We start from the raw sequence: 16,648 nt of genomic DNA on the forward strand, positions 1-16,648 counted from the left end.
GGCGTGGCAGATAAAGCGGCGTGGCAACGGCGTGTATGGTTTTATTCGAAGCTAATATTTACTAAAAACATAGGTCTAAGACGTGCAAATTCACTCATTTTAGATAGATGCCCGTGAACAACGGGTCATTTTGTCGATCGATAGCACAGGTCTATATAATTGCATGATGAAATAATCCATGGACAGCCTTAATTTGTACAAAAGTGGCAAATATCAAAAAAAAATACTCATGGAGACGTCCAAATTTTATGGGTGTGCTTTACTTATACCTTCTGTTTGCCCTCTTGAAAAGAATACTTCCATCTTGCATCATATAATGTACCGCCAGTTCATAAATGAATAATGATAGCATAACTTTGGTTCATGAACAATATTCAGCATAATAATATGGGGCATATTTATAGCAGTCGAATCCGGTGGGTTTTACAGTTTTGTACAAAGTTACAAACTGCCCATGTGCAGATAGTATCGCCAAAGTGTCTAGTTGTCAGACTTATTTGATTGTTTACAAAATAATTTACACAATCAGTCAATCACAGAGAAATAAACGTATATCTTTGGATAATGAAATTACCACATGAGTTTAAATGCTCCTCTGATCATATAGATCAGGAATACGACTGCATAATTTATGCACGTGTATACTTTTTACTAGCAGACACTCCGCTTTCGACCAATCAGAGGCCGCCAACGCTAAGTACACGTGGATCGCCATCTTTCTAGACGTTCTGTAGTTGCTGATGCACTGTGGAGACAGGATCTGGAAAAGACCGACACATCGTTCAAAATGAATGCACTTCTGCTTATTTCGCTCCTCTTTGGAGTTGCTTACGGTAGTGATGTTATAGATTTTACAGATGATGACTTCAAAGACAACATTGGAGACCATTCACTGATATTAGTGGAGTTTTTTGCTCCGTGGTAAGTACACTTTATTTGATCTCTTGCCATTTATCTTACTTACTTAGTCCCACATATTTATTATATGAGTGGGGGCGTAGGCTATGTGAAAACTGAGCTGAGTTCCCCTAATGTCTGGGCGATTTTTCACAACTGTGACAATATTTTGGACCCGTAATTTCGGCGTGGAGATACCTTACTATAAGATTAAATAAATCATCCACAATTTTTCAAATAACGCTAACAGGCATGATTTTAAAAATAAAAGTCGTTAAAAGACGTTATCGTGAAGTTTCGTGTCAATTTTTATTCTTTTTTTGGTAGCCTAGACTTCTAATTTGGAGTATTTTTCCTAAAAACGAAGACATTTGTCTAATCTAAACACTTTCTCACAGGTTTCATGGCAAACCGCTGGACAATATTACAAGTGCACACCGACGGTGGATTTCACTTCAGTTTTGCTTTGGTCGATCATCAGACAGTCGGCATAAATAAGGATATCTTTGTGAATGGGACAGATCGCGTCCTAAAAAATAAGGATCGTGGGCAAATTCGTGGACGATCCGTACTACCGCTCCGTGCGTTGGTGATGTGAAAAACGGATTCCGCGATGATGCATTTCTCACTTATACAGCACATAGACGTTCATAAGAACGATAAATCCTTGGGAAGACAGACAGTCTGGAAAAGAAGACGGTGAACTGGGGGTATTTTATTTCATGGGAACCCTTTTTTTTTTGCATTGCCAGCACGCAGATCGGGAACCCTACACCTGCAGAGCAAAAAAAAAAAAAACGTCGGCAGAAATAGTACGATCATTATTTTTTAAGGACACAATTTATCTGCATTTATGAGGATATCCTCGTTCATGCAGATGATCCTCATTCTAGGACCAGGGCGCCTACTGATCCATTAGCTGAACTGGAACTATACTATATCACTCTGCACTGTCACTCTTTTTTGTTTTGTGTTGATTCAGGTGCGGCCATTGTAAGAAATTGGCTCCAGAGTTCGAGACCGCTGCCACCACCCTCCAGAGGGAGAGTCCTCCAATTGCCTTGGCTAAGGTAAGCAAATAGATGATCAAACATGATTTAATAAGTGTACTAATCACCAAAAAGTATTTTGTTTTGTATGTTAGAGGTTCAATGTTGCTATTCTGTTAAACAGATATGAGCTCAAATTACTTCCAAAGAGAAACATTGCAAGTTACATGTTGGGCCAAATATAAAAAATGAAGTGTTATCATCCCCGTCACCTCCTTTTGGGTAGCCGCCTCCATTTTTTTTACTATTCAGAAGAAAAAATGCCAGAAGAAAATAAAGCATGTGCTTCACATTTTGTTTTAATACATGTAGCTTCTAAAGGGATACAAATCATTTGTTTTGTCATACATGTACATTGCATTGGTATACTCACTTAACACAATATCTGTGAATAAATAGGCTTGACAAGCTATAACTAGCATGGCAGCCATCTTGGAAAAAGAATGCAAAATAGTCATGCCCTGCCTCCTCCTTTTTGTAAAGTCTGGACGAGAAACATGTTTTTTTGTTATTTGGCCTTATAATTTTATTGCACTCTCAATTATCCCAAAACTGACTCGTGAGTAGAACTGCTAATCCATAGAATGCCAGGTAAAGTTTTTTTAGGTTAATTTTATACATTCTGGCAGCACAGTGTTTACACATTTTTTGTTTGGTGATTCGTACACTTTGAAGAAAGGGTTGAGTTCTGAAAAGGTGACAATTTGTGAGCATTTTCATTATCTTTTTTATGATTGTATTGAAGAATGTCATAGAAAAGTTGTCTCCAGGAAAGGATGGCTCTTCAAAATGCCCTCATTCCTGTATGGATGTGAATGATTATCTTTATTCAAATGCTACTAATGGAAAAATTTATACACACCAAATGTAATGTAGGATGCAAGAAAATTTATCTTTATGTGGTTTTACATGTCAGGAAATAAAGCAAATACAAGAAAAATAATGATGTTGAAGTTGTACTGTACCATGAGGATTGAACATTCACTCTGGAAAATCAATGCAAGATGAAATGGCAACTTAAAGAAAGTAGCTTGATGGCATGGTGATGCAGGATTCCAGTCTAGCTTTGTATATAGCTTTACTTGGCCAGATTGCCATGCTAGATCAACCCCAGTCACCTCGAACCATTGTCAAGCCTTCAGAGATTGTCTCTGATTGTGGCCCAACACACTGATGTAGGTGGTACACTATGCTCGGGTAAGAAAAGAACAGGAAACAAAACAAAACAGAAAGCTATGGGAGTATGGGTTCAAATGACCACAATGACCGCAGGTGTTTTCAACCACCAACTAAACAGTGGACTTCACTTTTATGACCAACAGGTCTTGTGTAATGCACTGTGCCTTGAACCTACATGTACCGCCATAAGGATTTCTCATCATATTAAAACTCCCCTCACCCTCCAGGCAAGCTGGAGTTCAGAGAAATATATAGTGGAACAACGGGTTTGCCTCTTGAGAGACATGGGGAGTGTTTCACATATACTAAGATTGTCTTTAAGTTGGAATTGAATATGGCAGGCCGTTCATGCCACTAGTTCCTCTAACCATTCCTTGCATTGGGTTTCTCAAGGGACGTACAAATCATGGTCACAAATCTACAGAATTTACATTTTTTTGATAGTTCATTAATATTTAAAGACCATAATTGAGAGACCAATGGTAAGAGCAACCAGTGGCATGAATGGCCTGCTATAGTTAAGTCCAACTTAAAGTCAATCTTAGTCTTTGTGAAACACCCTCCTGAGCACACATTACTTGGTAATTCGACCAAATGTGGTGTCTGCGAATTATGATGCAATACATGGACACCGACTACTATGTGGTTCTGAAACATTTATTCATGTCAGTCAGTCAGTCAGTCCTTAACTTTGTTTACATCCTTCATACCTGTTCAGGTTGACTGCACAGCCAACACCCAAACATGTGGTGCCTATGGTGTATCCGGCTACCCTACCCTCAAAGTATTCCGCAATGGAGAACCCTCAGATTACCAAGGTCCCAGGGAATCTGGTACGTACTATTGGTTCTTCACTTTACTTTGAAAGCCCTTTACTCTTGTTGGACAACAAAAATATATGATGGTCTGGATAAATGGATCACACGTGACTGCTTTCGACCAATAATTTGAATTAGGATCTCGGAGTGAATTGTATGAAGGCAATTATAGCATTTCAGAAATGTAAGTGTTACAAACCAGTTTCGCCCCCTCTGTTTGGCCAAAGTTATTCTTATCTCTCACCTTTAAAAGTTTTTGTATTATAGTTTGAGATTTTTTATTATTTGAACCTATGCAAATAAAAATTGCAAAATAGAAAATCACTAATTTTCACATTAAAAAAAGGTGATTATAAAGTCCACTCCACATTGCTAATTTAGAAATATTATGCCTATTTTCTATTAAATTGTTAGTGTAGGATTTACAAATGGAGCGATCATCACAGGAGTATTTGTCGTACAAAAAAAATGGGCTAATGTGATAACAAGAATGTTCAACTCTTTCCATTTCATGACAGCTGGTATCATTTCCTTCATGAAGAAGCAGGCTGGACCCAAGTCTGTCGTCATCGCGACGGAAGCACAATTTGACGACTTTACCTCCGGTGCCACTGCTGCCATCGTTGGTAAGAACCCTTTGAATTATCTGTAATATAGTCGTGCAGGCGTATAGACACCAGGGGGGTGTTTCACAAAGATCCTAAGTTGAACTTAAACATGATGGACTACCATTTGTAGCTTTAAAATAAAATATATTCAAAAGTAAAAATTCAAATATTTTAGACTTGTTATGAATTCCACATCAAGAACATGAAATCTCTTCTTGATAATAGAATATATGAATGATTTGAATCAACATTTTATGCCTTTTAAAATAACTTTAAAAAAATATTTTCATAGATGCTAACGGCTTTCCATAATTGTTAAAGTCCAACTTAGAGATAAGTTCAACTTAGAATCTTTGTGAAACACCCCCCTGAAATGTCTATCCCTACCCCTTTCACAAAAAAAGAAAGGTTTAAATGCATAGTTCTGAGTAAGGGACTTTAATAAGGGCTGGTTTGACCTCACCGATAACAATAACTAATAACTATAGTGATAAATCGTTCCTAACTTGCCCAATTATTTAGGTAAACAAATTAATATGGAGCTTTCTGATGTGAAGCTCAGCGTACTTTGGGTAGTAATTTGTTGTTGTAGGTCAGAACCGAAAGACTAATATGCTGATGAGCCATCAACGATTTTCTCATCTCTTTGGAATTGCCTGTCAACCGACTTTCTTAGGACAAACCTCTACAATTTTCTGAAAGCCAATTATTTTACTCCTTTGATATGATGACACGAGTCCAGAAGAAATAATGTGGGTAGTGTACCTTGTATTTTAAACTGAAAATTTAGAAGATTTATTTGATTTCATGTAAAATAATAATTAGAAAAAAATCTAGCTCTAGGCTAGAGCTTATTGTCGATAAAGTTGACTATAATTTTGGTTTGCCTCATTTTGAACAGGATTCTTTGCCGATGAAACAAGCGCTGGATTGAAGGAATTCAAGAAACTTACCGATGCTTTCTTTGAGGAATTCAGATTTGCTTACACCCTTGATTCTGGTCTGGCTGAAAAACACTCAGGCACAGAGTAAGTCCATCATCTGACAGTGTGCCGAGAACCAGGGGCTAGTCTCAAAACTGTTTTAAGTCTAAGCTTTTCGACATCCCATGGAAACATCCTATAGCGCATTTTTCTAAGGGATGTCCAAGGACTTAGACTTATGATGATTTTCGAGAAGCTGCCCAAAAGGCCATCAACCCAATTAGGATCAGAAATCAATGCCCAGTTTGTTCTCGACCGGATCGTCCTTTTTGTATCTATTCTTTTCTTTTCATCTCACACTTCTTTCTTTTGTAATTGTTTACTCTCTGTTTGGCAAGTTTGTTTTTCCTTCATAATCCAGTTATTCTATCTCTAATTACTATCACCTTCACTATTTAATCACTAACTCTTTATAAATGCCTTGTATCCTCTGGAAAAGATGCTATTGAGTTCTATATAAGTCATATTATTGTTAAAGGGATCCGGTAACTTTGTCTCAGATTCTGAAATAAAATTCTGGATTTAGCTCATGATGAAATGATAATTATAAACCTTTAGGTCAGTCAGAAACCCCATGACTTTTACAAGCCGATCGCCTATCTGATTATCAAGATATTTATGATTGGAATGACAAATTTTGAAAACCGTTCACCTGACGGTTTTCATAACACTACAGTCTATTGGGGGAAACAGGTACAGTAAAACCGGTCACTCAAAGATTTTTACTTTTTTGAGGCACTTCTTGATCATTTTGAAGCGCAATTTTTTTAGGGCTTCAATATTAAACCATATCACAGACACTGATAACACGTAGGGCCGTGTATCTCAGATTTAACATTGTTAAACGATCCCTTTAAAGCCACACAATTAATCTCCATGTGCCACAATATATTTATCTTGGGATAGATGTACCAAAGGCTTTGATACTATTTTACTGTTTCCAGCGTAAGATTTTTTATGCCACTGTCAAAAAGGTTGTGATAAATACTGGAAATTGGCAATTTTTCAAAGCTATTATGTTGCACAAAGCAATTCTGTCCTGTGATACCTACTGGTAGTCTGTTTTGTGTTAAAGTGCACATGTGGCAGACGAGCAACCTTGCAGTGAGGCAAAGAAAGCCATCAAGTGGTAATATTGTGGTTTAGAGGTTGCATTGTATTTATAAGATACGAGTGTTCATGATCAGAAGCAGAGGAAGAGAGGAAATTCATTGATAATCACAATATTTGTCCTTATGTTTGTCTCACAGTAAAGTGGTTCTCTTCAGACCGCCACAACTCGCGAGTAAATTTGAAGAGAGTCAAGCGGTGTTCGATGGAGCCATCAAAAAGAAGGATGTTGAGAAATTCATCAGAGAAAATGTGTAAGTGATTCAAAGTTCAACATTATATTTCAACACTTTCATGAAACAAAAGCTCACAAAATATTTGTTCACCTTCCCCAGAATTTAACCTTCACATTCGAGGCTTAAGCAAACTTTTGTCTGTACATCTGCCTGTTTTTAGAAATTTTGGATGTTGGATGGTTTGTTTGCTTGGAGCAGATTAAACATTGAAGGTGTTGACCTTTTTAAAGCTAACTGTTCTGTACTGATTTAAGTGTTGATTGATTGATTGTGTGTTACTTAGCTGCGTCTGTATATATAGTCTATGCAGTTGAAATAAATAATTTGTGAGCCTTCTCATTCTATTTGTTAGTTTGGAGTAAGACATATTACAAAAGTAATCATCCCCTGAAAAGGATCGTCGTTAAATGCCCTCATTTAAAAAATATCACAAGAGATATATATATATATATATAGCTGAAAAGTGTGGACCAGTCATTAATGTGACATGTGTGTGTGCGGTAGTATATTTGTGTGTACAGTGCATATGACTTTCCCCAACATTCAGTCAATTTCCAATAATTTTGAGGACTCCAAAACCTCAAAGTATACACCGATTCATGTCATACTATCCAATCATCCTTTCCCAATTGTTTCCACAGTTTCTTTCAACATATGAAAACTTGACCAAACTCAACTCAACTTTATTAGCTCCCCCTTTTTTTTTACAACAAGAGGTATAATTCCATGCCAATTTTTAAGAAGGCAGTAATTTCTTATTCTGTGATTTTCCAGTAGTGTTTTTGCTGAAAGTTTACTTATTTGGAATGTTTGTCAGTATAGGATTGTGTGGTTCGTAGATAGTTAGTATAGTAGATCAATACTTTTCGATAGATAATACAGTATATGAACAAATAGATTGATTATAATCTGAGCAAAACCTTATAATGTCACTTATTCTTTTCTTGTTTGAATTGCCTGCAGCCATGGACTTTGTGGTTACATGACAGCAGATAATCAAGCACAGTTCACCAAGAAGCCACTCCTGACTGCCTATTACAATGTCGACTATAAACTGGACAAGAAAGGTCAGTGTTTTATGTCACTCTTTCCAATCCACAGAGTACCTTTGACCATGCACCACAAACCCACACAAAAGTTGCATGGTGTGTGATTTTCAGGTGTATTCGGTCAAGATGGTCAAATTTTAGTTTGTATTATTTCCTGAAAGAGTATACTCTCTTTACGTGCTAAGATACCCTCCTTTTTTAGCAAATAAATATTCTTTTAGAATCGGACCTAAACTAAGATATCATTTCTGTCGACTTTTTGGTGGTTTTGTGGTGCCGTGTCACATTTGGTGTAGCGTGGTTCAAATACTACTCCAAAATTGTGGACCAAGGTGCAGATTTTAAAGGGGTTTCCCATTTTCCATCAGCCTGACGTCGGTCATAAGGTTTGACAGAATAAGATAGGGTAATGATGCTGAGACAAAGTATTCAGTCTTGCTATCATTGAGCATTAGTAATACGCCTCCCGTGGCCAACTCTAATAGACCAGTTTGTAGTTGAATTGCACATTGTTTCATATGTGTTTTATAGTATAGTATTAATGACTGCTTTGAGAGAAATAGTTGTTTTTATACGCTCAAAGGAAGGTTAGAATTGTGCTATTGCCCCGAGGCGTGCCGAGGGCAATAGCCCAATTGTAACCTTCCCGAGAGCGTATAAAAACAACTATTTCTCGAATATTAAAGCAGTCATTAATACTTTTATATGCCAAAAAAAAAAAAAAAAAACTTTTGTCGAAGATGGGATTCGATCTCTTGCGTACCAAAAGTGATGTAACGAAAACCGCCGACTTAAACCGCTCGGCTATCGCGCTCTGTTACCATACGTAACAGTTTTTTTGTATATATACATTAAAATGGATTGAAAACGGCTTCGCGTGGTGAAAGCTTCGCGGCTGCTCCATTAAACAGGCCCTTCTTTTACTTTTGCAATGCATATTGGCACGAATTTAGATCAAGATCTATCGGCAGATGTTGTTTTTTTGTTTTTGGAAGTTTATTTTCGTCTTAATGTCAACAATGCAAGATAAAATTGTCGGTAAGATCGATCGAGATTCAATTGTATTGAAATTACCGACTAATTCTTCGCACACGTACGGTATCCTCGATCGCTCAGACCATTTTTTAACATGTAAATCTATGGGGTAACCATGGAGACTGACCTATTTTCCCAATAACCATGGTTATTAGGATTTTGAACTGTTTTTTAACCATGGTTACCGGGAATTTTCGGGAACAGTTAAAGTTTATGAATGCAATTTCGACCAATCAGATTGCTGGATTACTTAAGTGAGGTATATAATATTAGATGCAATCATGAAGAAATTAATATTGATTGTTATATTTTTTTCCCGTTTGTTTACAGGAACCAACTACTGGAGAAACAGGTTAGTTAATTTCCTTTCATCCATTGATTTTGAATAACATTTGATGATGCAATATTTCAAAGGGTGAGATATTGACAATGAAGTAATTTGGGCTGAGACAAATTTTTTTTTTAAAGGAGCCCACCTCATAATGACGCTCAAATATGAAGTATTTGTTGTTTAAACATATTTGTGGCTTACACCCAGTAAATAAAGATTGATTAAGTGATCTGTAATTGAAAACAAGTCAGAAAAAATCTTGAAACCAGCAGGATTTGAACCTGCCATCTACTGCTTGCCGGGCAGCGACTCTACCACCAGGCCATCACTGCAAGCCCTGCAAGCAGTAGATAGCAGGTTCAAATCCCGCTGTTTCCAAGATTTTTTCTGAATTGTTTTCAATTACAGATCGATCAATCAATGTTTAATTACTGGGTGTGAGCCACAAATATGTTTAAAGAATTGAAATTTCTCCAAGGAAGCATTACATTTATAAAAGAATTATTTGTTTACGGAATAAACAGCCTTTTTATCCGTATAAGTTTTTATTGTTTTGATTCGTTTGTTCCATCCCAGAGTAATGAACGTTGGTCGGGAATTCATCGGTTCGGTCTACCTGTCCATCGCCTCTGCTAGTGACTTCCAACGAAAGCTGGACGACTACGACACCAGTTTTGACGCAGAAGGTGGATCTCCTGTGGTTGCTATTGAAGGGGCCAAGGGCGAGAAGTTTGTCATGCCAGAGAAATTCACGTGAGTTGGCCTCATCCTTGTTGACAAATTCTTTTCTTTTTTTGTGTGTAGGTGGAGGAGGAGGGGTGTGGTTGGCTTGCATGCACAAATCAAGCATACACGTAGACTGTAAAATGGTATTAGTTCTTTTTCCAATGACAATCAATCTTTAAGCACATCTTCTTAGAGATTCCTAAATCAATGCAGATTGAAAATTAAAAATTAGAGGTGAAGGGATTGTAAGTTTTCTTTGTCCTACGACCATCAACCTCATCTACTTGTATGATTATTATAATGTTGATTTCCCTAAACCACAAGGGATTTCAATAAGAACTATGTGTCTAATGATTAACAGCCTCATCAATAATAATGATGGTAATTTTACTATACCATAAGTGATTTTCAAGAAGAATTTTCTTGATTGATCAACTTTGTTCTACTTTATATCAGTGTAGCAACGTTGCAGTAGAATTTATCAAATTGTATTAATAAATAACTGAATGAATCGAACACATGGTGCAGCTATTAAAGATAGTCATCATGTACGTATGGCTGTGATAATGTGGATAGATAATTGGACTATGGATCTTATTGTATGTTATTTCTATCCCATGGTGCACCTTTGGCCACATTTGCCACTCTCCACCCAGGTGGAGTAAATGGTGACCCTGTAGGAAGTTATTTCTTGAATGGTTTCTCTACCTTGGGGCAGCTCGGTTGAAGCCACGTTACTTTGTAGATGCATTTAGCATACTTTGTTAGCAGTGTAAATGTAATTTTTAATATTAGAAAGGTCTTACAGATACAAATGTGTGATTGGTCCACAGCTCATATTGTGGCATCGATTATGAGGATCATCAATACTGCGTAAATGGTTAGATGGTTACATGAATAATATAGTCAAATGTTTTGTGTCATACCACATCCAAGCAAAAATTGTTTGCATAGTGTAAAACTGCGTGCGTTTTACACATAAGGTTGAACAGCTTGAGAAAAACAAGTCTATCTAATACAACAGATTGACTCGAAGTGGTGTATTATACATTTTTGGGACCATAAGGAAGGTATATTTTCCTTCATGTTCATCTTTACCCTAGCACCAACCGCTCGGAACACTGTAACTCCAATGTCATACACTACCAGTCAGTAAAGATATGTTCTTATTGATTTCTTTTTTTGGTTACAGAGTTAAAACACTTAAAGCATTCATCCAGGCTTTTGTAAATGGTGAGCTAGAGCCTTTTATCAAGAGCGAAGATATACCAGCGTCCAATGATGGCCCAGTCAAGGTAAATACATTCAGCAACAAAAAAGAGAGAGCAGACACTATTTATAGTTAAGATTTTAAAATAAATATTTGATATAAACTTATCTTTCATATTTCAAAACCCTGCTGACCTATTTTTTTTTACATGATAATTTTCTGATACTTTTGTTTTTGTTGTAATCAGAGAATTATTTAAGATCTCAAATTTATGTAGACGTTTCCAGCAAATACAGTAAATTAAATATCATAATCAATATCATTTTCATCAAGTTCTTCTTGTTGGTGTGTTTGCTTTTCAGGTGGTTGTTGGCAAAACCTTTGATGAGATAGTAAACGATGAGACTAAAGACGTCCTCATTGAATTCTATGCACCTTGGTGTGGCCATTGTAAGACCTTGGAGCCTAAATACAATGAATTGGGAGAAGCGGTGAGTAAAACAAATTGAGAAGGTATTACGTTTTAGGTTATTCGTCCGTCCATATATGCCTGTCTGTCCATCTATCCGTCCTTTTGATGCCATGCTCCCGTAGTTATCATGGTTGACGAAATCTTTGCTTTGTAATCAATCTCACCAGCACCATGGTTATAAAGCTTGTTATCGCTGCATTCTATTTACTAAAGATGGATTACTGCCAAAATTATGTCATGTATGTATCTTGCAGAGCCAATGAACTGATTAGATTTTGGGGTCACAAGGTCAAAGGTCATGGGCTCATTATGTTTGCAAATATAGCTTGTGATCGTGTTATCATTAGAACTGATGGATGGATTACTAATACTATCAAACTCAGGACATGTATGTATCTTGCAGAGATTTCAGGGTCATGAGGTCAAAGATCAAGGGTCATTTATGTATATGAAAACTAGCATGTAATCATGATATTCTGAGAACCTGTTAATGGATTACAATCAATCTTGAATTTTAAAAATTGCTTCTGTCTTGGTTTGTAAAATCACTCTATGGCGGAAGCATCAATTTCAACAGAGGTCCATCTAGTTTATCAGTTAATTGTGCCAAAGGTAAGCTAACCTAACAATTGATGAAGTGATTCCCTTGATGTCGCATCATGTTCACTGTTTGAATCATGTTTTTATTTTTTTCTTCAATATTACAGCTCAGTGGAGATAATAACATTGTCATAGCCAAGATGGACGCTACCGCCAATGATGTACCCCCAGCATTTGAGGTCAGAGGGTAAGTATCTCTTGACCTGTTCAGACTAGAAGAAGTTTATACGAAACTTGTATAAAGAAACAGCGTATAAAGAAACAGCTATAATGAAACGGCGTATAAAGAATCATTGTAATGCGAAAGGGGCATACAGACTAGATAACAACATCGTGTAAAGAAATTAGTTCTGAAGAGGTCAATTGATGTCATTGCAGACTCACAATGAGCCTTGCAGATTTATACAAGACCCTAGAATGGGGAATTTCTTCTATACAAATTGTCTAAATACGTTGTATTTCCAGTAGGAATGTATCTTTACATCAAAATCTGTTATGATGTAAATAAATAATAATTTACTGCAATAGACTGTACTGTGATTTGAAAAAAAAACAAAGTGTATAATGAAATTGTAATGAATCGCATTCCTTTTGTATCTTTTAATTTGTTTAGGTTCCCAACCCTTTATTGGGCACCAAAGAACAACAAATCCAGTCCCAAGAAGTACGAGGGTGGTCGAGAGGTCCCCGATTTTATCAAGTTCATCAAAAAAGAAGCCACAAGTAAACCAGTCAACACCGGAGACAAGACCGAGTTGTAAAAAAAAAATCCATCAGTAAACAAATAATAAGAATTCACCGCCTATAGACATTCAGACAACAAATATGGAGAGAAGATTAGGGACTATTGATATAAAGATATATCTTTATCTGGAGAGTGTAGTTAAACTAGATATTTTCATGAAGGCCATTTTCACGCCAAGACATTTTCCCCCAGCTTAGAGCCAGAAGGGCATTAACGCTCTGTAAACAAACGGGACTTAACGCCCTTCTGGCTCTTTGAAGGAAATCCAAGGTACAATTCAATCATGTTTGCGGAATGATAATTTTGTGGCGATACTAATAACTCCAGAAATTCGCGAAAGTTTCAATCACACGCAAGTTTACGATTTAACAGGAGGTAATCGGAATCTGTGGGGGATAAACTGAATTTCTGTTTAATCGGATAGAGCTACTTTGACAGGTTATTAAATACATCCCTGTTTGATAGTGGGGCCTCCAATTGGATGGCCAGTTCCTATGTCGTTGGGTTTGAATGCCCAGAGAAGATAATATTGTTCCATTCTGATAGGAGTTGAAAACCCAGTGCCCATGCATGAAGTATTCCTGAACCTCATTTGTGTAGGGGTAAACTTAAAAACAAGATCTAGGTGGAATACAGATGTTTTTTCTGTAATGAAATCAATGACTTCGATTCGATTACTAAATATTCAGTTCCTCTATTGCAGGTGCTCTATTGGGAGTGGCTATCTGAATTAGAATGTCAACATTTTAGTTATTTTTCTATATATGTGAGCTCATTGTATTAGTAATGAGAAGTTCATGTACGAGTATGATTTTTTTCTCACTTTGTTTGAGCAACAAATAATTGTCCTTTCAGTATGTGTATACTTATCACTTCTGTATGAAAGGACGAAGTCACATCTCCTTGTTTGTTTGTTTGTTTGTTTGTTTACTTTTCTTCCTCTGACCATTCAGACAGTTTTATGAGCCATTCTGATTTAAAGTGTACCAATAACCTAAAAGGTGTATTGCTAGAATGTGTACAATCATTTAAGGGGTATGAAGAAAACAACAAACATAAAACGGCACTTGTAGACTTGTTTCTTTGCCTGCCCTATTCTATTTGATCTAGTGTACTCTACAAAACGTTTCACTAGTTACCGAGTTTATACTTCAATATTTCTTTATAGAAGTAATAGTTGAAGCTCGTATGTAGAAAACGGTTGTTGAGCGACATGGAACCTCTTATATTAAAAACAAAACATGCTGTGATGATTGGTACACTTTAAGTCGCAAGTCGAGAAGTCAATGTCAACTGTTATTTCAAGCAAATATAGTCTAGAGTCATTTTGTATGTCCTTCTGGTGCTGTACTGTCACACAAAATAGGGTTAAATTCACTCAAATATATACCTTGTTTCACACTAAAAACTTATATCATGACTCTTTTGGAAATAATACGACAGCTGGGAGGAATGTGAAACTGATCTAGCTTTATTTTCTTTTGATGAGATGTTAATAAATGATCATGAGCTGTTTGAAAGGGCTAGGAAATTGGAAGTGCCTCTGTCAAAAAAGAAAATTGTCTGAAACTCTGCTGCCCAGATATTTGAATTGGCACTAATATGATGACATTTATTCACTGCACTTGCAATTTCGCCACTGGTTTCTTACATCGATATATGCTCAGACGCAGTTTCTTACATAGGTTTGTATCCTAGTTTGAGTGAATGTTCCGTTTCTGTTTTTTTCTTCTCTTTTTGTAACTTCGTACTATAAAGAACTTTCTGAGTTTTCTAGGAAGGGTACTACATGTCTATGTATGTTTCAAGAATTATGAGTTTTAATCAAAATTTCTCTTTATTTATTTCATGTATTGTTTCAGTTGATAAAGATATGTATGTAGATTTTTTGGATTTTTTTTTGGATTTTTTTTGGTGAGGCCTAAACGGGGATTGTAGTTTTTTTAATGTGCTGTGCTTAAAGCAATACTGATGTTAAAAAGGTGATCGTCAAACTTTTGTGTACACTCTCACTGTTCAGTTGTTTGGTACACTGAGTCTTTATTTTGTAACTTTCAAAGAGAGCGTATTTGATACAATTTTTATGTTCTGTGATTGCATTTGTTGGAAAAAACAAAATAATGATTGAAAAATAAATGATTAATTATACATGATGTTTGTCTCACTCCTTTTATTTCCAAAATGCATTGAGGAGGGGTAGAATATTAATAATAACAATTAAAAACATTTATACTCTTTCACTCTTTATTTCTTCTTTCTTCTCTCCTCCTCCTTTCCCTCCTGCCCTCTCCCACTGTTTCTCTATTTCTGTCTTGTATTTCCTCTTCTCAATTTTCTGACAATGTGATAATTACTCATTAATAATGTTCACCAATTTTAAACAGTATAATAACAATTCCATAATGGCAATCGTATTAATGTATCATTCAACATTTCCGTATTATGTGCATTTTACTTTTACAGTGCTTCATTCTCAATTCTCGTTCATTTGCTTACATTTTTTTGTCATGAATTGAACTCTTTTTTTTCTCTCGTTATCCTTTCCCTCTCCCTCTCTTCCACTTTTCACTCTTTATTTCTTGTTTCTTCTCAATTCACTGACAAACTGATTATCACCATTTTATAACTTACAATCTTTCTTTTTTTCTTAATACTTTAAGGAACTCCATGACTTTTACAAGCCTGTCTGATTATCAAGATATTAATGATTGGAATTACAAATTTTGAAAACCGTTCACCGAACGGTTTTCATAACACTACAGTCTATTGGGGAAAACGAGTACCGGTATGGTAAAACCGGTCACTCAAAGATTTTTACTTTTTTGAGGCACTTCTTGATCATTTTGATTAAGCGCGATTTTTTTAGGGCTTCAATATTACACCATATCACAGACACTGTTAAAATGTAGGACCGTATATCTCAGATTTAACATTGTTAAATGATCCCATCACTGCAAAGTGAAATGAAAAAAAAAAGATTTACAGCTTCATCAGGAGCTAGCCATTGTTCCACGTCAAACTATGATAGCAAAACAAACAATCACAGTGCGTTAATCTTCATTTCATGAAGCCTGCACTTTTCAGGAAGAAGAAGAATCCTAAATACAATTAAGGGTGCATGTTATAGGTAAAGACCAGTATTGGCAACGCCCCAATTTCAAAAAATGAAATGGAAGCTCTCATTACCAATCATGTGAAAGAATATGTTTTGACTAATACATGATGATAAAAAATTTGCCGGGAAACCGCCTACTAATTCATATATTTGGTAAACTTATTTCTCTCATGGTCTGGTGAGAGAGATAGGGTAGTCCCATATACATCTTTCTGTGTATAGTGCTTGTAACTTTACGAAGAATGGGCCAAATTTCTTATCATTTTGATGATTCCAGAACCTTGCAGATGCTAGATGCTAGATGATCAACCTTTTCTGCTCGATTCCACAACGTTTCTTTCACAATGCAATCGCATGACCATTACTGGTCTTTACCTTTAACTTGAAGAAGGAGGCTGAAAATTTAAAACAGGAGTGAGGAACGGGCTTGTATAATATATGCTGAATACAACAAAGTTGTGCTGAGCTGTAAGCATGTCTATGCT

The 16,648-nt window shown here is 36.2% G+C and overlaps 1 protein-coding gene across 1 annotated transcript; it reads left to right on the forward strand.

The window, feature by feature from the left end:
• Positions 1-711: 711 nt before the first annotated feature.
• Positions 712-15,201, forward strand: LOC577673 (protein disulfide-isomerase A3). The gene is made up of 13 exons (XM_030976667.1): positions 712-921; positions 1,880-1,967; positions 3,844-3,958; positions 4,462-4,569; positions 5,453-5,579; positions 6,785-6,898; positions 7,844-7,947; positions 9,295-9,316; positions 9,872-10,048; positions 11,214-11,316; positions 11,594-11,722; positions 12,411-12,490; positions 12,917-15,201. The coding sequence occupies exons 1-13, from the start codon at positions 788-790 to the stop codon at positions 13,062-13,064; spliced, it is 1,449 nt and encodes a 482-aa protein (XP_030832527.1). The 5' UTR covers positions 712-787; the 3' UTR covers positions 13,065-15,201.
• The last annotated feature ends 1,447 nt before the right edge of the window (positions 15,202-16,648 follow it).

This window comes from Strongylocentrotus purpuratus, unplaced genomic scaffold, assembly GCF_000002235.5.
Source record: "Strongylocentrotus purpuratus isolate Spur 01 unplaced genomic scaffold, Spur_5.0 spur5_scaffold_9, whole genome shotgun sequence".
NCBI classification, from domain to species: Eukaryota; Metazoa; Echinodermata; class Echinoidea; order Camarodonta; family Strongylocentrotidae; genus Strongylocentrotus; species Strongylocentrotus purpuratus.

Bases quoted from the DNA above. Each gene is read 5' to 3' on its own strand.
- LOC577673 (XM_030976667.1), top strand. From the start codon at position 788: ATGAATGCACTTCTGCTTATTTCGCTCCTCTTTGGAGTTGCTTACGGT. The intron at 6,899-7,843 runs GTAAGTGATTCA...AATTGCCTGCAG, and splicing joins AAATTCATCAGAGAAAATGT to CCATGGACTTTGTGGTTACA. The intron at 7,948-9,294 runs GTCAGTGTTTTA...GTTTGTTTACAG, and splicing joins CTATAAACTGGACAAGAAAG to GAACCAACTACTGGAGAAAC.